The sequence below is a fragment of the Gymnoscopelus braueri genome (genome assembly GCF_963280865.1).
Source record: "Gymnoscopelus braueri genome assembly, chromosome: 1".
NCBI classification, from domain to species: Eukaryota; Metazoa; Chordata; class Actinopteri; order Myctophiformes; family Myctophidae; genus Gymnoscopelus; species Gymnoscopelus braueri.
In genome coordinates, this window is record NC_137603.1 from 15,993,608 (window position 1) to 16,014,672 (window position 21,065).

At 40.7% G+C, this 21,065-nt stretch overlaps 1 protein-coding gene across 4 annotated transcripts; it reads left to right on the top strand.

The window, feature by feature from the left end:
- The first annotated feature begins 146 nt into the window (after positions 1-146).
- Positions 147-18,823, top strand: usp8 (ubiquitin specific peptidase 8). 4 transcript variants are annotated; one of them, XM_080425394.1, is made up of 20 exons: positions 147-206; positions 843-1,008; positions 1,144-1,288; positions 1,506-1,591; positions 1,754-1,889; positions 3,302-3,344; positions 3,472-3,637; positions 4,175-4,337; positions 4,558-4,699; positions 5,312-5,592; positions 6,089-6,610; positions 7,103-7,195; positions 7,872-7,946; positions 8,256-8,545; positions 10,413-10,634; positions 11,407-11,617; positions 15,524-15,760; positions 15,909-16,051; positions 16,236-16,368; positions 17,211-18,823. In XM_080425394.1, the coding sequence occupies exons 2-20, from the start codon at positions 905-907 to the stop codon at positions 17,361-17,363; spliced, it is 3,345 nt and encodes a 1,114-aa protein (XP_080281520.1). In that variant the 5' UTR covers positions 147-206; positions 843-904; the 3' UTR covers positions 17,364-18,823. The 4 variants fall into 4 exon arrangements, with proteins under 4 accessions (XP_080281520.1, XP_080281522.1, XP_080281523.1 ...); XM_080425396.1 differs by having other exon boundaries at positions 3,481-3,637; XM_080425395.1 differs by lacking the exon at positions 147-206 and adding an exon at positions 218-240 and having other exon boundaries at positions 845-1,008.
- Positions 18,824-21,065: the final 2,242 nt, after the last annotated feature.

The window sequence follows — 21,065 nt, forward strand, 5'->3', positions numbered from 1 at the left end:
GTAAAGACTAAAGTCAGAGTCAACATTATCAACAATACACAGAGAAACATCCTTCCATATCGGACCCTGTAACCTTACGTGTTACGTACATAGACCATAGACATAGACTGGTTACGTACCGCAGGTGATGATGTCACAGGCCTGTCCTTGTCTTATTCGCTCCAGGAAGTCTTGGAATAAGGAGTCAGCTGTCAACAAAAAAGAAAGTAGGTAAACAAGTGAAAGCAACGGAACGGAGAGGTAATCAGTACAATCCAGGTTAACTGGCGAAACAAGTCAGTCTTTATTGGCATAAACTATTGGCTTTGTACGTGTTATTTGAGATTGTGGCTGAAGCTACATAGAATGTTGCCAAAAAAGAGAAGCTAATTTAGCTTAGCAGGATAGCAGAAGCATGGAGCCTAACTGGCCGTAACCAACTAAAACACATTATTATTTGGTGGCCTACGTTAAGCTGCTGACTGCTGAGATGATAACAACGTGTTCATTGATTGTTATTGTGAATGATAAGGCTATTGCACGCTAGAAGAAGCTGCCGAGATTATGTCAACATTGTTGACATAATCTCGGCAGCCAGTGTTAGCAAACGCGTTAGCATAGCATGCTAACGGCAACAAATCAAGTTATTTACACTGACGACAGGCGACAGTTATGATTTCAGTGCTACACTTGGCTAATGGGATTATATAGTACGAATTAGATTTTTTTTAACGTCAACAGAAATGTTGACGTTAGTTGTGTTCGGTTTTATTTATGTCCCATTCTGAGTAAACAAGACGACACATTACATGTTTTCCAGAGGGACTCTTGGGTTAGTTTCTGTTTGTCACTGTGGTTTTCAGAGATGATAAGAGCATGTGAACATCAGAGCCTGTGAGCTTAGCCTGAACACACTGCCGTGAAGATGCCTGCAGTATCGACTGGGGTCAAAGAGCTGTACCTGTCTAGTTCTCTGGGAGAACTCAACAAGAAGGCTGAAGTCAAGCCAGACAAGATCAATACCAGAAGGTGTGTTTATTACGCAGGCTGTTTGCTTTAAATACAAAAATAAGGGACTTATAACTTAACTTGGAGTGGGAGAATAATATGCCACCAAAATGTAGGTATCTAATGGTCATTGTGTGGTATTTTGCTCTGTCGCAGCTATGTCCAGAGTGCCTGCAAAATCTTTAAGGCGGCAGAGGAGTGTCGATTGGACAGAGATGAGGAGAGGGCGTATGTACTGTACATGAAATATCTAACTGTATATGATCTCATCAAGAAGAGACCAGATTTCAAGCAACAGCAGGTATTGTGGTCATTCATAAACATGAAAATATCCCTTACTTACAACATTATCAATTTAAATTAAAAATAAATTAAGTAACTTATTCACCATATTTGTATTGTGTTTTATCTAAACATGACGTGGCCTTGAGCTGTTGCAGTGTGTTTGATATGCCATGATTCAGTGAAAAGTGATGAATACATTTCTGATTTATCCCATCTCTATTTCAATGGAAAAGGAGTATTTTATGTCTATGCTGGGTCCAACCAGCTTTAAGAAAGCCATCGAGGAGGCTGAGAAACTCGCAGAAAGCCTTAAACTCAGGTTAGAGGCTCAGGTTTCACACATGTCCAACTATGAATATTATACACATGATTGTAAATCCAGAACATAGATCTGGTATTAAAATATACTGTATCCATAAAGAATTGTAATATGGTGTGATATTTTTACTGATATGGTCTTTTTGTACCCAATTTGGAAAAGGTATGAGGAGGTGGAGGTTAGAAAAAAGCTAGAGGAGAGGGAGAAGCAAGAGGAAAGGAAGAAGAGGGAGGAGACGACGGAGAAAGATCACGGGCGAGCATCTCCCAAAGCCTCACCAAACAAAAAGGACAATAAGGTACGGAGGCCCAATAATGAATCTCCTGGTCATGATTGTATTTGAGTATTAAGATATGATAGAAGGCACTGGATGTTATGCTGTGTGTGTCTATGGAACAACATTTATTTGTGCAGGGCATAGCTGAATATTAACATGAAGTCTATGATGTATATTGAACTCAGCAAAACATCTCCACCGATTTTTGTGATTATTAAATGTGTCCTGTCCAGTTCCGGCTATTAAAATGTAATTAATGGTTGCGTTTTGCTTGCTTCTGAATGGAGCAAGGCTTGGAATTAATGATATGTAAAATGTTGTGCAATGCTGGTGGAGGAAACCTGGAAAGTAAAGATCTTAAAACACCCCATTTTTATAGGATGAAGCAAAAGGTCACGGTTTAGGTTTATACATAGATCCTGCAATAATGGCGTGAAGAAGAGCCATCATTAATGATTGCTTGGTTTTGTTACACAGAACCAAACAAAGCTGCCTGCCTCTTGTTTTCTTTTACATAGCATGCTGGCATTGCGGAATCAGAGGCGTGCACAACTGCGTCAGCGGCTAGTGTTACACTATGCTATTTGATACTGTTTGACAGCTGTCGACGGTGGATTTTGTACCTTTTACAACTATAGCCTATGCAAAATACCAATACAACATGGACTGACGACTTAGCAGACCCCAGGCAGTTACAGAAGCCTTGCGACATAAAGGCTGTTCCTCCATATAAATAGAGCATGCTGTTTGAGTTGTATAACCCACTTAGTTGTTGTTATTCAAAATCAATTGCAACGCTCACTTTAAAACGTAATTCATTTTGTTCTCCATTTCTCATGTTTGTTTGCTCTTTCTCTCACATAGGCACATTTATTTATTTAACAAAATACAAACTCCAAGGATTTATATGTTGTTTATTTTAACTAGGCCTATTCATTTAGGGTAATTGATTTACAATTTTGGTAACCATTGTAAGGTCAGGAGTGGACTGACTTGCATTTCACCCCCCAAAAAAAGAGTGTGTGTGTGTGTGTGTGTGTGTGTGTGTGTGTGAGGAACAACATGATGCTTAACGTCGTTACAATGGGGGATTTGTGCGAGAAATGTGTTTGTGCGATACGATCACAAATACACTGGAGGAGAAATATTGAAGAGTAGCAGGGAGCCGTTCAAGTACAATTCACACCCCTGTACCTTGCTGGCTGTGCCTTTAGTACAGAGATTGCCGACAGAAAGGTGGCATCATGAAAATGAAAAGTGTAAAAGGGGCTTGTCACTTAAACTTCAAAGTGACTTTACAGGTGTAAAAAGTTGGTGACATTTTTTTTTGTACAAGCTCTCATCATTTGCAGTATTGTAGAAAAGGGAAAATAATGAGCATGAATTATATTTTTCATTGAAGGCTAATGACTGGCATTTTATATTAAATGTAGGTAAAAGGAGAGCTGAAGGAGATAAAGAATGCACCTTCAAAAGGTAATGATTGCCATAGTGAAAAATACAAAGCCAATTGTTCTTAAGCATCCACTTTCAACACATTAATGGTTACATACAGTATCTGATATTATGTATCGATGTGATCATTCCATCCTCTTATCGCCAGTGCCTGCAGGAGGGATTACAGCTGAGAACCTCTTCCACATGATGAAGGACCAGACTATTACAGTTATTGTCATGGATGCCCGTAGCATTAATGACTTTGAGGAATCCCACATTCAGATCCCAGCCCAGACCTGCATCAGTGTACCTGAAGAGGCCATCAGCCCAGGGTAAGCATGCAGAGTGGACTACTTTTCATAGCACAGTACTTCCATTTGATTTTTGTAGCATGAAATGTTGGCCCTGGAGATGACACCGTTTCAATTTTGCAACTTTTATTTTTGAATTAACTCTAGAACAGGGATCTTCAACGTTTTCAGCCCAAGGACCCCCTAGCTGAGAGAGAGATGAAGCAGGGACCCCCTCTATATTGTATAAAATTGTATTTTAGATTTTTTTTTAAAATCCTCTTTTCTACAAGCTTGTAGATCTGGTATTTTCGGCTAATGTTCCCCTCAGAATAGGGATGCTAGAGTTCAAGTGGTTAATGTAAAAAAAAATCGTCTCAAACAAAGATTTGGCAGACCCCCTATAGTAGCTCTGAGGACCCCCTAGGGGTCCCGGACCCCCTGTTGAAGACCCCTGCTCTAGAACTCATGTGATGACAATATGTTAGAACACATTTTGATGACTTAACATTTACCATTATAGACATGAACTCCCCTGGTTTAAGTGCATGTTTAAATTGTATTGTAATCGTTTGTCAGAATTACTGTGAACCAGATTGAGGCCAAGCTTCCAGAAGTATCCAAAGAGACATGGAGGAGACGAGGCTTCGTGGACTACATAGTCCTGCTGGACTGGTTCAGCTCTGTCACTGATCTGAGACTTGGAACCACCTTACAGAGCCTCAAAGATGCTCTCTATAAGGTAACTTGCCAGGGAGAAGCATTATAACCTTTAGACAACTGTGTGTCACTGTGACTGCCTGGCTGTACCTGCATGTTTGTGCTTAAAGATCAGAACAGGGAACAGATCTTTGAAGAACATCAAGAAACCCCCTCTTGAATCTTGATTCTCTTCATAGATCTGTGGCCTGTTTTGCAAATAGAGTTTTTCCTCTGAGGTAACGTGTCTGCCTACTCCTCAGTGGGACAGCATCACCATCATTCGCAGTGAGCCCATGGTACTTGAGGGAGGCTATGAGAACTGGCTGCTGTTCTACCCTATGTACTCCACCAACGCTAAAGTCCGCCCTCCCAGACAGAACGTCATCAGCACACTCCCTGACTGTGAGTATCACTGCAATCACTGCAGCAGTATCCTGTATTTACAGGTCTTTCTGACGTCTGCCTTAACGGCTGACGATGGATTTAGCAGAAATGGTAGAGGTTTTTAAGTTGGATAAAGTTTCTGGTGTTCAGAAAGTGACACAGCTTCGCTTGAAATAAGAAATTATTATTCTAATTATTATAATAATTAGATTGTTATTACATAATCGTCTAATCGCAATAATTTGAGATAATCGCAATATTTTTTGCATAATCGTTTCCATGTTGAAAAATGTTCACACATTTTCAAATATAAAAAAAGCAGAAACAGCAGATCTACAGATCAGCTATTTCTGCTTTTTTTCTATTTCTGCTTTTTTTTTTTACATATATTATTAGATATGTCAATAATATTTTTGTATATTTCAGTTACTTATTTGTCATATCTGCCCTGTGTAATTTTTTATTACGAAGCCTGAAAGGCTTCATATGTTCCAATGTTCAATGGCCAAACACACAATTAAATCGTTAATCGCAATTATTTGATTGACAATTAATCGTCTACTTAAATTTGTAATGGTGACAGCCCTACTAGACTGTTGACCACAGTATTTCCTGTTTTGTATGGAGCAGTAAACTTCAGTTACCCGTCCCTTGAGGAACCAAAGCCTCAGATCGCACTACAGCCAGAGCCTGAACCTGAGCGCCAGGCTCCTCCAGCCCCGCCGCAGGTGAATGGAATCGCTGCAACAGAACAGCCGTTCCTTGAAACAGTCAAGGGAACAGACAGTCTGCCAGACACCGTTGATTCTCCCACCGCAAGCTCTGCAAACTCCCGACCAGACCCGTCTGTCAAGGTTTCTGCAAATGGCGCACCCAGCTCGTCAGTCACCACAGCCAAGGCCATCCCACAGGTAACTATGCCTGAAGATCTGTACACCGTAGCACACACTTTTTAGTGGGAAGTTCTTGTAAGTCCGTTGCGGGATTGACTCGTTTCCTGTCCATGTCATCTCATCGGTAGTCTTGTGTGGCCAGACTATTGCCTCCCACAAATTTCAAATGTTTCCGGTCATACAGTCTGGAGCACGGAAGCTCTGATCATGAGTAAAATATAAAGTGGATGTGAAGCCTCCTCCCCACTTCCGTTTCGTCTTTGCAGTCACACAAATTTATCCTAATATACATCTAAATCATCTAAGCATATGTAGCTTGCTGCTTAGCAGAAATGGAAATTAAAATGTAAAGATATTTTAAAATGTATTTTCGTGAACGGAAATGACAGCTTCCTCTCTCGGATTTCGGGAGGTGTAGTTCCAGACTCTATATAGCATTCGGAGATAGTGGAATGGTTGTCTGTCTGTGTCTACGCGAGACTTTTCTCATCGGTATCCACTCCTCTCTTCACAGATTGACCGTACAAAGAAGCCCTCAGTGCGGGTGTTGGATGACACTAAACCGAGCCAAAATGGCTCAGCCAAGGACCAGCACCCAGCCCAGAATGGCCCCGTCGTACCTGACCGCTCGGTCAAACCGCCGTATAACTCCTCCAGCTCCCTGACCGAGGAGCAGCAGAGTCAGATCCATGCTGAGGCCGCTGGCGTGATGGAGAAGGCCAGGCAGGAGCAGGAGAAACGGACACAGGAGCGCCGTGCTGAAGAGGAGAGAAGAGAGAAGGAGAGCCAGGAGAGGGATGCGAAGGAACGGCTCGAGAAGGAGGAGTCGAAAAGCGAGAAGGCAAAGAAGGAAGAGGAGGACCAGAAGCACCTTGAGAGGAAGAGGCTAGAGCGGCAGAAGGCCGAGGAGGAAGATGAGAAGGAGAACAGGTTCGAAGAGAAGGAAAGAAGAGTGAAAGAGCAGAAGTCGGATACACCTATCAAAAGTGCATCTCTGGACTCGCCTACTCCCAACCACATTGTCTGTGAAATTAAGGTCAGTGATTGCATCAGCCATTTACCATCGCTACAATACAGGTTTCACTTCACCCTTGCTTTCATTGACCATATTCACACAGTGCCCATTTTTCTCTTATGTTATACTCGTCATAATGTAAGTAAAATGGCCGCCATGTGAACATGCTCAATTAGCATTTGTAAGCGTGTGAATATTCATGTAGGAGAAATGTATGGGTGTCTCAGTCACAGCACATAAGCATCTTATCCTAAAATGTGCATGAACCCACATCTGGGATCAGATATCTTCCTGTGTGAAATTGTTGTGGATACTGGATATGGTAAGTGAAATATGTGGTTCTAGATGTGGGGAATCAAATGAGCTATTGTGAAATGTTTTAACATTAAACATACAACTCCAAGCCAAACCATGTCACACTGCGTTTCGTCCATTCCATGTCCTTACCAATATGTGACGATTCATTTGACAAATCTAAATGGTTTTTAAGCTGTGTTTTGTCCCTGACCTCAGGCTCCCATGAAGCCTGATAGTGAAGTAAAGAGCGGAACCCAAAAGGCAAGGATTTTAAAAGATAGAACATCAGATGACTATGAGAGACCCAAGGTATATCAACACTCAATCGATAGTGTTGATGAAGGCATGCCCCCCCCCCTTAATGTTTTAGCCAATTTCCTATTCTCCTTGAGATAAAGCATGCTGATGAAGTGGAAATGATTGATCCCAAAGTGGCATTACCTAAGTTTAGCAAAGAACAAAGAAACCAGCCTACTGTGGGATGAGTGATATGGTTGCATATGAACCTAAAGTGCATGCAGCATTTTCAGAAATGTAAGAAAATATTAGACACCCTTAACCCATTGATACCTGGAACGCATCTGTGTCACTTTAGATGTCTTTGGCTATTCAAAAATAGCAGATATACAAGCTCATAGCGCGGCACCGAGTGCCGCGCTACGAGCTTGTAGATCTGCTATTTTTGAAAAATCGTGAAAAAATATTTTTTATATTTTTTTCAAAAAACTGTTAGGATTTAGATTTTTTTTAAAGAATGGCCTCAGGTCTTAAAGGGTTAAAATGTATTGGTAACTTTGCAGATTGCTTTCATGCAATATAAGAACCACATACATTAAATTGTTCACTGTAAAACAGTGGTGATAGAGAACACTTTTAGTAAGTATTGAGCTTGATGTGTATAGACATTCAAGTTTTATAAAGCCTGCCCCATATTTGCCATTATAGTTGACAATGTAACTTAAGTGTGTCTATGTGTGCTCTACAGAGAGAACCCTTAACCAGAGCCAGGAGTGAGGAGATGGGAAGAAGTGTTCCAGGTCTGCCTGATGGTTGGATGAAGGTATGAGATAAAACCTAAAAAACATTTGATCAGGAGTCGTAATGCAGTGGTTCTCAAACCTTTTTCGTCAAGTCAAGGACCCCCAAATTGATATGTATTTGGCCGCGGACACCCACCTGGAAGGGTTTTGTGTCAGGGACCCCCAGAAGAGAAGATTGAAAGAATTCCAAAATTATTACAAATGATATTGTTTAAATATTTTCAAAAATGGCAGATCTACAAGCTTGTAGATCTGCTATTTTTGAATAGCCAACATATAAATGGATAAAGTGGTTAAAATGATTGTGATGCTTTGTTAACTACTACCAGTTCCTGGACACGGTGACGGGGTTATACCGCTACTACCACTCCCCGACCAACCGCGTCCATCTCTACCCTCCTGAGGTCAGTGTTCCCCAGACGCCCCCCTCCACGCCGCCCACAGCCAAGCAAAAGCAGCCACGGCCGGCGGAGCTGGACACCAACCGCGACAGCGAGCAGTCCAAACTGAAACGCTCCTACTCCTCCCCCGATATCAGCCAAGATCTGAGGGACGAGGCGCTGAGGAAGGCAGCCATCCCCACCACAGCTACCATACCCACCATCAACAGAGAAACCAAGTAAGGCAGTAAACTAAATACCTTGTTACGTGTTGGGGCTGGGGGCGAAAACCCAAATTTTGGACCAATAACCGACTTAACCCAAGACCTGAGGCGATTCTTTAAAAAAAAAATCTAAATTTTTTTTTCAATGTTTTAAACATTTTTAACACATCCACTGCCAAGGGCTAATCTCATAATGTACTCACCAGTGCCAAGGTGTTTTTGTTGTTTTTTTGTTTTTTTCATGTCGCCATAGATCTTGTTAAAATCCTTAAGATTGAGCGCTACACAGTCTGTTTACATCCGCGAGATCTCCCTGTATCTCCCAGTGAAAACCACGTGTCAAACGGGGCATCCATGTTTGAGTTAGAGCGGATTACGTTAAACAGTGAAATGCGAGGAGAAAAAACTACAGGAAGAGAATTGAGTTTCAGTTTCGTCTGTAGAATGGGAGCGGGCGTGATCGTGAAAACCGGATCCCAAATAATTCTATTTCCTGTCATCAAACCGGAAACGGAAGTGGATCAAAAAAATTCCGAAAGTGCACCCGGACCGCGCATGCGCGAAAAGACCGCAGCCCGTAGGGCTACGGTCTCGGCGCTTAACAGTTGGATTTAACGGCCCGTAGGACTACGGTCTTGGCAGTTAATGTGTTAAAAATGTTTTCTAAATTTTTCAAGATTTTTCAAAAATAGCAGATCTACAAGCTCATAGCGTGTCACTCGGTGCCGCGATATGAGCATGTATATCTGCTATTTTTGAATAGCCAAGGAAATCCAGTGACACAGATGCGTTCCAGGTCTTAATGGGTTAATCTTACTCATGTTAATTGATTAATCAAGAAGCAGTGTTTTTTTGTGATAATTGTCTTAAATTTCTTATATATCAACGAATCACCACGAAAAAAATCGAATAGATGTTTTAGAATTGATTAGTCTAATAATGAACCACTTAAAGGGGAATACCTGTATTATACAGTACTTCGTTGTACAATGTGGCATGCAAAAATATTGAAAATAGCAGATATTACAAGCTCACAACGCGTTGCATTGCGACGCGTTGTGAGCTTGTAAGATATGCTTATTTCACTATAATCGTAATTAAAGGGCAAGACCACTTTGTTAGAGGTTTGGGTTGTGTAGTTACCTTGCCATTATGTAACTCCAAAGGTGGACAAGAAATACAAAATAATTGCTCCATTGATTAGAAATTGATAATTCAAAATATACTCCTCATTGACTTACATTGTACGCTGAAACAGCTCTCAAAGTCACTCTTTTAGCACGTAAATGGACGCAAACAAAGTTGATTCAGACAATATAGAACATCACCAAACCCAGTACTGTTTTTGTTTTTTTATAAAAATGTTACCTTCCTGTTGATTTAGCTATTTTTATTTAGAAGAAAACCCGGACTGGATCCGCGGATCCGGATCTTCAAATAGTAAAATCAACAGGAAGTTGAAATTTTTATTAAAACAAACAGTACTGCGTTTGGTGAGGTTCTATATTCTCTGAATCAGCTTTGTTTGTGTTAGTTTATGTGCTAAAAGAGTGACTTTGAGAGCTGTTTCACCGTACAATGTAAGTCAATGAGGAGCATATTTTGAATGATCAATTTCTAATCAATGGAGCAATTATTTTTGATTTGTTGTCCACCTTTGGAGTTACATCATGGCAAGGTAAATACACAACCCAAACCTCTACCAAAGTGGTCTTGCCCTTTAAGGCAAAATTTGATATTGATGTTAAAGTCATGAAGTTAGTCATAAAGTCATTACATGTCATTATTTTGATTGTCGCTGTTTTCAATTACAGTACCTTGTATTTCTACAGACAACAAATCAGTTATTTTTATATTTTCCCACATATTCTCTCATTACCAGACCTGCCATCGTTAAAGTACCCGCTAAATTGGAGATTGCCCGGCCATCGGCAGCCAAAATCCGCAACCTAAATCCTATATTTGGAGGTATGGGTGCATCAATGACGGGGCTACGCAATCTGGGCAACACGTGCTACATGAACTCCATTCTGCAGTGTCTGTGCAGCACCGGTGCCATGGCCGACTACTTCAACCAGAACTTCTACCAGGAGGACATCAACAGGTCAGTGGGCCGGATCACCAGTAGCAAGGACAAATAAATAAAGCGCTCGCACACCGAGGGCTCCTATAAGACGGATGCTTTATTGCACCACAAAAAAAGCTGTGTCTTTTCAAGCTCAAAGCTCTTCCTCAGACTGATCACTAGGGGTGTGCCGATATATCGTCCCGCGATACATCGCGATACGTTTTCGTGACGATATGTATCGTTTTGGCGTTTTTTACTTTTTGCAATAATAATAATGCAAAAACAGAAGTATTTGATTGCATTTGCTTCCCCCCCCCCCATATATTTTTGTAGGCTTTTTTCCCCCCCTATATATTTTCATAATAAAAAAGTGCCATATATCGTATCGATATCGTGAGCCCAATATCGTGTATCATATCATGAAATTAGTCGGCACACCCCTACTGATCACCAGTAGGCCTGTAACAATTATATTTCCACTATCTTGAAACTATAAGTCTATAAGTCATTACAAATGTCAGTTATTTCTTTGTATATTAAACTTTAAAGTTATTTGTCATACAGTATGTGCCCTGTGAACATTTTGTTTACGAACCCTAAAAGCCAAACAGAAATGTAATGTTTATTTTCTTACGTTCCAAAGTTCAATGCCAAAAACACAACTAAATCGCAATAATTTGTGTGACAGTAAATCGCCAAGTAGGATTTCGTGATCGTGACGGCCGTGATCAACAGCAGCCTTGATGGTCATTATTTCAGGGCCAGTGATGAATAGCCAGTCGCGTCTCTTTTCTCTCCGTTTTGCCAGGGCCAATATCTTGGGCCACAAGGGGGAGGTGGCGGAGGAGTTTGGCGTGCTCATGAAGGCCCTGTGGTCGGGTCTGTATAAGTGCATCAGCCCCCGGGACTTCAAGATCACCATAGGCAAGATAAACGACCAGTTCTCAGGCTACGAGCAGCAGGACTCACAGGAGCTGCTGCTCTTTCTGATGGACGGCCTCCATGAAGACCTCAACAAGGTAAGGTGCCCCACTAGGCTTTTTTTGTTGCCAGACCCAGGGGGTCAGGCCTACATGAGGCTTTGTCGGTCCCCCTTTTCCTCCCGGTCAACGTTTTCGTCCATATATGGTGCTTACATGTCCCTCTTTTTGATTGGCCAAGCTTAGCGTGACGTAGTGCTCTGTCTTCAGATTTCAACCACTAGGGGTCTGGCAGTGCTCCGAGGAGCACTTTTTCTAGTTTACTCACAGCAGGCAACATCAGATTTTATTCCTAAGTCTGATCTTTAGCCCATTCAATCCGGGAACGCATCTGTCATGTTAGATTTGAGCTATAACCATTATTTTATACTTTGGCTATTCAAAAATAGCAGATCTACAAGATCATAGCGTGCTACGAGCTTGTAGATCTGCTATTTTAGAAAAATCTTGAACATTTGTGCAAATCTTTTAATACTTTAACATTTTAAACTAAAATCTTTGCTACTGGGGGTCCCTGGAACAACATATTTTGATGGGGATCGGCGGCCAAAACTATATGATATTGGTAGTCCTTGACATGAAAAAGTTTAAGAACCTCTTATATAATAACATACGTTTTTTTATTTTAAAAAAAACAGTTTTAGAAGACATTTGTAAAGATTTGCACAAATGTTCGTGATTTTTCTAAAATAGCAGATCTACAAGCTATGAGCTTGTAGATCTGCTATTTTTGAATAGCCAAAGAAATCTAAAATGACAGAGATGCGTTCGCGGATTGAATGGAACTAACTGTCCACACTGCTGCTGTGGTTGCCGTGGTAATGACATTGGTGTATGCGACGCCTTGTGAGCTTGTAGATCGGCTGCTTTTCGGCAAGCGTCAGCGGCGTACAATGAAGTATAAATCATGCTTCAGTGTTCAAGTGCCTTTCTTTAGTAATTTGAATTACATTTCAAGCCAAGCCAACTAGAATTTATGTTTCAAATCTGATTAGCAAAAATCAGTGGCCAGAGTTAGCTATGTAGCGTATTTACATCCCTGGGCAGGAAGATGTCAGAAACTAAATAATAAAAAAGCAATACATAAAGTTAAAAACAATATAGTTGATTTGCGATTGGTTTGTACTCGATGGGAGTACACAAGATACTTATGTGTTTCTTTACAAACGTAGGATCACAGTCAAATACATCTTTGTCCTTGGAGCGGAGCTTTTAAACTGCCTCATGATTCTAGTGATAGAATTCTCTGACACTTCAGAGATGTTAAAAACGGAGAGATTATGATTTGGTGGTGTAATGACTCCTTACTCCTTAACTGCTAACACTTGATAAAACCAATCTGATTCTAATCTGGATACAAATCGTATTTTGGTTGCCAGTCTGAACATGGCCTTAGAGGCCAAGCAGCAGGGAGGGATCTCAAGGGGTCAGGTTGTCCTTAGAAGCAGTTTGGCACACAGCAAATCCCTCAAGGTTCATTTAAATATTTTAACAAGATTTCGCTGCTTGTCTGCTGGCAAGTATTGTGGTTTGATTTCTTTCCAGAGGAGCTCAAAGGCTCTTTAGTCAATGATAAAAATAATGTTTACCTACGTGCTCTGAATGAAGTGATAAGTCTATGAAGTAATGTATTTCTTAAACCACCACATTTTTCAAACATTATTCAAAAATAGTTTTCTGTTTAGTGTACATAGGCCACAAGTGGTTAAACTAACCTATTATTATGGCTCTCGAATAGCTTGTATATTAATTGCACATTTGCATTTTATCAACATGAAACCTATTTTCCTTTCTTTGGCACTGGGTTACATTTTGATGGCACATTAGAGAGTAAGTAAATAGTTGTGTGCCTCTTCCAGCAGTATGTGGTGTGGTGTTTTTCATCTTTCCAGTCTGATCCTCAGCCTAAACCCTTGTGCATGTTGACCCAAAACATGCCTTATTTCCTTTTTTACTGATGTACTGGCTTCATGATATTTGGAAGTGAAGGGAGGGCTTGTGGATTAAAATGGAACCAAATGTGTCAAACTTATTCATACCTTTTCTGTTTCTTGTTAATTACCCAGCTATTATATTCCTCTAAACTATACTACCTTTATGAAGACGGTTCTGAAGAAGTAAATGAGTGGGAGGCGATGGTAGTTGATGCATGCAAACAACTAGTTTTTCGGCGAACGTTGCTTTTTCACAGCAGTTTGGGTGACGGGCATGAATCAAGTAGACCTGGAGAGAGTTTTTTTGTTTGGGGCCAGTGGTGGGGGGGGAATGGGCGACGGTGGAATCTCCTTACGATCCTTATTATTTATTTCTGTCACATTCACGAGTATACTGCATTGATTGAGCAAAACATTATACTCGGCTGTCAGGACCTGTTGTGGCCAGCTCACATTAATTCACTGCTTCAGTTCGTTGTTAACCCCTGTTACAGCGAAGCGAGCGAGGAAAAGTATTTTGTTTCCGTCAGACTACCCTGTCCTACTCCTAACAGCAATGTCTTTCACCCCTCACATATTAGTTCACTGTGTCACTATTGTTGAGCAAGTTGTGGTCGTGTCTTGAACCTAAACACATTGTATTGGTGGAGACTGGAGATCCACACACTACTTGGAATACAACGATTATTATTATCATTCCAACTTGGCCGAGGAACTTAACTACTAACTTGAAAATGGGACACATTGTTCCGATATGTTTTCTATATTACTCCTGCCATTTCAACATTGCGATTCACAACCATCTAGAATCTAGATAAGCTCATAATACGAACACAACGCACAGCACTGGCTCAAAGGAGGGAGCAGACTGAAAAGCTTGGTAGCTCTCTTAGTTTTATCAACCTACCCTGTAGTTGAATAGTGTGACGAATGGCTCCACCTGGTGAAATCCTGAGCTAGTGCACTGCATCCATCCAACCATATCAACCTATCCGGTCTTTCAAGTCACAGGCATAAGGGTGCCACTTATACTGTGTAGATGCTAAGGGCTGAAATTACACTGGGTCTTTCTCATACCACACCCTCCATCTTATAACATCCCATCTTGTACAATGTTTGGACCCGTTATCTCCTGCTATCAGCTTAGCGCAGTTCCCTGTCCATCTGTTTTTTTCCAAGTCCAGACTAATTAATAGGATATTATTAAAGATATTATTAATTACTGGAGTGTTAACCTGTCATGTTTTCCTGCCTAGCATACTGAAAGTGAAGTTTGATAATGACTGAATTGCATGTAAACAAAGCTTAAAACAAACAAAAAAAAAGCTGTTGCACTGAACAAAGGAGGATTTTTACTGCTCTTTTTTTTTCACCTTCTGCCTCAAACCTATAGGCTGACCAGAAGCAGGCAGACCTACAGCCCTGGCAGTTTCACGACCCAGACAAATAACCATATTTAAACATTGATAACCTTTTTCTATAGACATTGACTGAGTGGGTTTATGAATTTAACATTACATTGAGATGGTTTTGTGAATTAAATTATAAATATAATGATAATAATGGAAAACAAGGCAGGGTTTGAGGCTTGTGAGGCACGCCCGAGCGAGCAACTAGGCGAGCAAGTGCCCGAGCGCAAAGCAACTCTGAAAGGCCTGCTGTCAGAGTTGGGAAACCGTGGTGGATGAAATAAGTTATAAACGGTTTCATAATTGTGTGAAAACAAAGTTAGCTCTCCCCCGTCCCCCACGTACGCAGGACATTGAGCGTAAAACAAAACGAGCGCACCCTCGGTCTGCTGGCTCTTATTATGTCAGCAGGGTAGTGAAACTGTCTGGATAGATTTGCCTTTGCAGACGCCCCCCTTCTCAACCAAGTCTTTTTCCAGGAGATTTGGTTTTCTCTGCCTCTGTCTGCAGTAGTGCCACAATCGAGGCAGGCTTTGCTTACAGCTGAGCTAAGTTGCGGTTTGTGTGTACCAATGCTTATGTTGTCCCCTATCTGGTGTCAGGCTGACAACAGGAAACGGTACAAGGAGGAGGACAACGACCACCTAGATGACCAAAAGGCTGCAGACCTGGCCTGGAGCAAACACAAGCTGCTTAATGAGTCGATCATTGTAGCACTGTTCCAGGGTCAGTTTAAGTCCACTGTGCAGTGCCTGACCTGCCACCGCAAGTCACGCACCTTCGAGACCTTCATGTACCTGTCACTGCCCCTGGCCTCCACCAGCAAGTGCTCACTGCAGGTCAGTTTGATATGGCGGCCACATTATTTCTTTGACAAAGTGGCCGAAAAATACAAGTTAAACATCCATGATGACAGAAATAATACTGGGTAGGTTCAAGTGATTTGTGAAGCTCAAGTGTAATGCATGCATACTGTTGTTTTTGCAGGACTGTCTGAAACTGTTCTCCAAGGAAGAGAGGCTGACCGACAACAACAAAGTGTTCTGCAGACACTGCAAGGCCCACCGAGACTCCACCAAGAAACTGGAGATCTGGAAGGTCCCTCCTATTCTGCTTGTGCACCTGAAACGGTCCGTATTAGCGTCTATGGGCTTAAAAAGAGCAGCAATGCAACTCAACTTTGTCAGTGGATGAGTAGGAATGTTGTCTCTTAAAGTTGTATATGTGAGATTCAAAACAGGGACTCCTACAGGGTCCATTCTTACTCTCTACAGAGAGTAAAATGAACACTGAGAATTTGTTTTGCTTGTGCAGCTTCTCCTACGAAGGCCGCTGGAAGCAGAAGCTGCAGACCACAGTCGACTTCCCTCTGGACAGTCTGGACCTGTCCTCGTACGTCATTGGACCCAGGCAGATCCTCAAACGATACAGCCTTTATGGAGTGTCTGTAAGTAACGCTCAATCTCTACATGGTGCAATATTTTAGTTCTGTAAATACTCGTATAATACACAGGGTCCCCACGGTCATGAAATTCCTGGAAATATTTTGAAATAAACATTTTAAAAATCCAGTACTGGAAAAGGTTTGGAATTGATCAAAGGTCCTGGAATTTATCAAGGGTCCTGGAAAAATATTTGGCTATGCATTGTTTTTGGCTATTGATTTTGTTTTAATACAAAACATTTTCATAAACATGTATAACATTACACAAAATATGTAACATAAGTAGTTTTTCGCCAAACGGGCTTTGTAACACCCCATCCGCACTGCCAGCGATGCGACGTGATGCAAAGCGAGCAGGCGATGAAATCTCATTAAAATACATGTTTTTGAATGAGACCGTCCTGACCTACCGCGAGCGACAACGAACCGTGCAACGACGTTGTCCACCCCTCCTATTTTCGCTCGCAGGGTCACTATGCCCTAATTTTGCACGAAATGTTGAATGAAATTGTACTATTTTATATTCTATGCTTTATTTTTGCTACACTGCCTATCTTTGGGCATTGTACATAGGAGTAAGAGACACATTATTGCGCTGAATGATTGTTTTATAGGCCTGGAAATTGGGCTAAATATTCTGGAAAAGTTTTGGAAATTCATTGCTAAAAATGTGTGGGGACCCTGAATACAGTACTTGTCCTCTAAATAATTTAGAAAGGCAGAAATGTTGAAATCAGTTTAAATCATAATCATTTAAACTGGAAAAGGTATATGTATTTGAAAGAAAAAGTATGCATGAGGCTGACATCTTCAGTAAGCACATACCCTCCTCTCTCCACTACCAGAACCACTACGGGGGGTTGGATGGCGGCCATTACACTGCGTACTGTAAGAACAAGCAACGCTGGTTCAAGTATGACGACCACGAGGTGTCAGACATTTCCACCTCCACCGTCAAGTCCTCGGCCGCCTACATTCTGTTCTACAGCGCTCTCTGATGGGCGGAGGACACACCAGCTACACCAGTGCAGCAGCGCTGAAAGGCTAATAGGCTGTTTTCTGGCTACCTGTGTTACACATGATTACAGGGGCAGACAGGTGTGTGTGTGCGGGCACGGGCGTGTGTGCGAGTGGCTGTGAGATCCAGTGCGTGTGGAGGGAGAATGGTGCAGGCACTGTGCAATGCTTCAGCTACTAGAGGACTCCATAGCTGTTAAAACATGCCATCTATTCCTATTACTGCCCATGTAGAAACCTACTACTGAGACTAACAGATCCTCCTATTTCTCTTAGATACCTTGATGGTTGTGTAGGACTGAACATTTTGACCAGATGCTCTTGACTATGTTTGTTTCACTCCGTGTGGACGGCCTTCTTCTGCAGAATCTGCCCTGAACTGTGACTACACCAGGGTTAAAGGTTAGATGGCATGTACGTACATACATGCCAATTGCTGATATTGCACATTCAAAATGTACATATTGGAGGGCAAGGTGTTTTATTTGTAAAGTGACCAAATTCTTCTTCTTTCTTTTTTTTCTTTCTTTTCTTTCTTTTTTAGTAGCATTCATAAACCATCTGATTTATGAGTAATCCTTTTAGCCGCCACCTCACATTGTTTTAACATGCTCTTAAAGAGGGAAGAGGCTACCTGGGTCACTAGTGGAGGGTGACATTTCAGCTCTTCCTCTTGTTCACACTCACTGCGTTCTTTGTTTATCTGCCACATGCACTTACACAAAATATCCAACAACAGAATGGTTGGCGGCGTTAAGATTGATATCGTTGGCGAGAACATTTAAATTCTGCTTAATCTACGCTGCAATTGAACTTGCTTGTGCTGAGTTTTGACAACACTACCACCCTGCTCCTTAAATATCGGTAGTCCAGTTTGCTCTGTGCTAAATAACATTTGAGTAAGTGCATTATTATACAGTATATCCAATGATGATGTCAGAGAAAGGAGACATTTAACAATTAGCCACATTCAGATTGAAAAGAGATTCATCCTAATATCAATGTTGCTGCAGGATTTTCCATGCTGCCAGTTTGACTATTGAAAATCATTTTCTACAGTATATAATATTGATTTGTGATCGGCTTTTAAAATGACATTTAACCATCAGTATTGACCTGAGAGAAAGGGATGCCACCAGAAATAGACTTTATTCACTAACATGACTTTGTTCCTGATAAGAGAGATGAGAGCAAGCACAAAACGTAACGGCTATCATACCCTGATGAACATGAGGCCATAAACCCTCTTGAATCTTGAGGGATGAGATATGACTGTCTTGAGTACAATATGTCTTTATCTAGCATGGATCATAATGCATTTATTTTCTTGCATATGTTGATTTTATTCCTTAAAGCTCTAAAGATTGTTTCATATATAACAACTATATTAATCTGAAACAACTCTGACTACAACTATTTATTAAAATTGCTTCAAATTAAACGCGTGTCTATTTTTGCACATTGTTTACATAAACATTGAGACATCCTCTGGAAAACATATGACGAGGCTCATGTCGTTTCCGAACGTTGCATTTGCTAAGACAAAGTATGAATCAGGCTTAATTCCACATCAAGGTTGGTGCTAGTACAGATAAAGTTTATTTACTGAGGACAGAAGCCAAGGACATTTTATACCCTTTTATATCATTGCATCATGTCCCTGTTTTTGCGACTGAAGCTGTCATGAACTAAATGAAGGTACCAGACCTGCAGCATGAAGACCTTTATGCTGAAACCATGGCATCGCAGTAGTGTTGCAACAGCTATTCAAACTAATCAGTTTAATCTATTGTTTAAAAAATATTGATAACGTTATAAATTCTATTCATAATCAATCCCTATTTTGAGCATGTCATAGGCAACAATATTCCGCAAAATGTTAACTTAAAAAAAACGGCATGTCTACATGCTCACAACACGTTGCGACACATTTTTAACTTGAAGGAAGATCTGATATTTTCATAACTTTTTGCATGACATTTGTGCGACCAAGTATAAAATAGGACTTAAGTGTTTAAAGGATTCATTTATAATAAAATAATCATTAGTTGCAGCCCTACATCAGAGAGATATTTACATTCACAGAAGTCAACACTTATTCCTTCCCTTGCTTGAGGTATGGCTGCTGAGTTCAGAGCCCACAGATCTTGGGCCTTTTGAATGGTTTGCGACTATAGAGACACATGTAGGCATTCTTAGACTGAGTAGGACTGTCCTGGACCTCTGTTACTGTAGAGTCATCAAAACAATGCCAGCTGTGTGTTAGAGGATTGTGACACAGAGCTGTGTAGTGGCCCATGTCCAGCTGTCCCGTGTGGTTCTGGGGACATAAAGAGTTTAATTAGTAGGACAACAATGGCTAGAAGGTTTTAGGCTCGACAAGGATGCTATTACTGTATGCATCACTTTAATTTATTTTACATTTATTTTGTATTTTCACTATGTTCACTATTCAGTCTTATACTAGTGTAGCACCATCACCGTAACATCCCATGTCTATAACATTGTATAATTATAGATTTAGTTCTAAGCACTCATAAATACTAATTTCTATAATCTATTATAAAGCATTATTTACTGACATAAGGTCAAGTATAAATGCATTGTAATTGCCTTATAAAACACTGTATAATTACAGTTGTAAGTAGTACTCATACTAGTACTAATAATGAAATTAAGTATCGTAATACTTAAAAATTACTGACAGTAAATATTCAGTGTCTCCACTGTCATTCAAACAAACATGTGAGTTTTCCTCAGAGAAACAACCTACTGATGCATAACCTATTCTTTCACAATGAATCTACCTTCAAGTAAGCTTTATTCTATGCTATAGATTATTGTTGCCAAACAAGTATTCCTTGACAAGTTTGCGCATAATGCGTGGTAATGCATTACGTAACACTTACAATTACATAAAAATGTTAAATAAGTAAAGAAATAATGTGTTACTGTTACAAATTGGGTAATGGTATTACATACTACTGTATGAGAAATAATGCATTACTTTCAGGCTTTGCTAATTCCCCCATATATTTTATTCGATTTTTCAAAATATATACTCTGCACAGGTAGAGGGTGCTGCAGTTTCATGTTTCATTGTGGCATTAAAATGCAGGATGCTAAAATAGCATTTTAATACCACCAGGTGTTTTGTGAAAGTAATGCAGAAGTACAGGAAGTAGTATTGTCAAATACATTATTACATTTAATTGAAAGTAGTAAGTAATGTGTAATATTACATTTCAGTGTGTGTGTGTGTGTGTGTGTGTGTGTGTGTGTGTGTGTGTGTGTGTGTGTGTGTGTGTGTGTGTGTGTGTGTGTGTGTGTGTGTGTGTGTGTGTGTGTGTGTGTGTGTGTGTGTGTGCACTTGCCACTACAGCATAGAGAGAGTAGGTGGTGTGCTGTTCTGAGGGGCTGGATAGGAATGGGCTCAGGTCAAGTGTCTCCACTGAGAACAAAACATTTCTCACTTTCACCTTCTTTTTCCCCTTATAAGCAGAACTGCAATGGACATTGAGTTGATTAGTTGAATCATTTGTTTAATAATCATTGGTTTAAAAGCTGTGATATTTTGATAATAAGGCCAGGAAATAAGTATGTGCTCTGTGGTTTCCCTGAGACTGTAACTGTCTGTCCAATATGTGCACATGCTCAGCCAGCATGTGCACATAGCATACTAG

Excerpts from the sequence above, each read along its gene's own strand:
- usp8 (XM_080425394.1), top strand. The coding sequence starts at position 905 with ATGCCTGCAGTATCGACTGGGGTCAAAGAGCTGTACCTGTCTAGTTCT. Across the intron at positions 1,009-1,143 it reads GACAAGATCAATACCAGAAG|CTATGTCCAGAGTGCCTGCA; the intron begins GTGTGTTTATTA and ends GCTCTGTCGCAG. Across the intron at positions 4,338-4,557 it reads TCAAAGATGCTCTCTATAAG|TGGGACAGCATCACCATCAT; the intron begins GTAACTTGCCAG and ends CCTACTCCTCAG.